The 1,067-nt window shown below is 37.0% G+C and overlaps 1 protein-coding gene across 4 annotated transcripts in view; it reads right to left on the bottom strand.

Moving 5' to 3' along the window:
* The window catches only part of LOC119590663 (guanine nucleotide exchange factor subunit RIC1-like), a 31,890-nt gene extending 31,331 nt beyond the window's left edge, over positions 1 to 559 (bottom strand). For 2 of the 4 annotated variants that reach the window (XM_037939341.1, XM_037939340.1), the window contains exon 1: positions 308 to 546. In XM_037939341.1, coding sequence (XP_037795269.1) covers positions 308 to 448 — 141 coding nt within the window. In that variant the 5' untranslated portion in view covers positions 449 to 546. Of the gene's footprint in view, positions 1 to 307 lie in introns of all 4 variants that reach the window. The other 2 variants (XM_037939343.1, XM_037939339.1) reach the window with 2 other exon arrangements.
* Positions 560 to 1,067: the final 508 nt, after the last annotated feature.

Genomic DNA, 1,067 nt, shown 5'->3' on the forward strand with positions numbered 1-1,067 from the left:
ACCTTAATAGTTGTATCATCAATGGAATAGAGTACTTCATGTTGACACTAGCAGCTGACATCTAAATATAAATTGTACTCTTCTAGAAATATTACTCAATAGGTAAAAATAAGTCAGCAAATTATTTTAAAAAATAATAATAATTCCACAGGTACAGAGGGAGAATACAGGGTAGAGAGAGGGAAAAAATAAAGAGAAAGAAGAGCGATAAAAATCAGATAAAAAGGAAAGCGAGACGGAAAGGGAAAAACACTGCGAGAGAACAAACGAAAACTTGCACCCAGTGACAAAAGAAAAGAAAACTTACTCGACTGAACCAGATCCAAATTGCCCGTTCAGTGAGGATGGCAAAGAGGATCCTGTCTCGATTGCAAACCACAGATTTCACTTGTCCATCGCGGGTTCCCGGGATTCTGAGCCTCTTGGGAAGCCCCACAGGATAATACATCGTCCCTTTTTCAGTTTCCTGTCCGAGCTCAATTCATCATGGCCTAGAAGATTCCCGACACCAGCTCTTACTTGTGACAACTTCCACACATATACTGTTTTGACGTACAATAAGCGCCTGAATCCAACAAAGACTGGTGGGTTCAAAACGCCTCATGAAACAAAAGAGCATCGCTTCTGACGCCGATTCCGTCCATGGATTCCCTTTAGCGGCTTTACTTAAATTCTCTGTGCTCACCCCAATTCTAAGGAAATTGCCATTCTACACATGCATACGGTCATTCTTCCCTGTTTTCTGTAATGGACTCAAAGGTATTCATAATTGAATAATAGCAATTACAATTAATACACCGAAAATATATAAATATATATAAAGTATCATTCAGTCAAGATCCGCTCACTAAACACTTACTGGAAACTAAACAATTACACGATGTATATGAGTAATTATCTCTAATTAATAAATATAAATATTTAAATTAATTAACATGTAATCTAATTCCATATCAAATCTACACGTGCCACATACCTGTAACACATATATTCACTTGAAGTAGGTTTGTATTAGGTGAACTTTGTGCTATTATGAGGCCGGTGAAAATTTTTCGATACGGAAAAAA

Source organism: Penaeus monodon, chromosome 27 (genome assembly GCF_015228065.2).
Source record: "Penaeus monodon isolate SGIC_2016 chromosome 27, NSTDA_Pmon_1, whole genome shotgun sequence".
In the NCBI taxonomy this organism is placed as follows: domain Eukaryota; kingdom Metazoa; phylum Arthropoda; class Malacostraca; order Decapoda; family Penaeidae; genus Penaeus; species Penaeus monodon.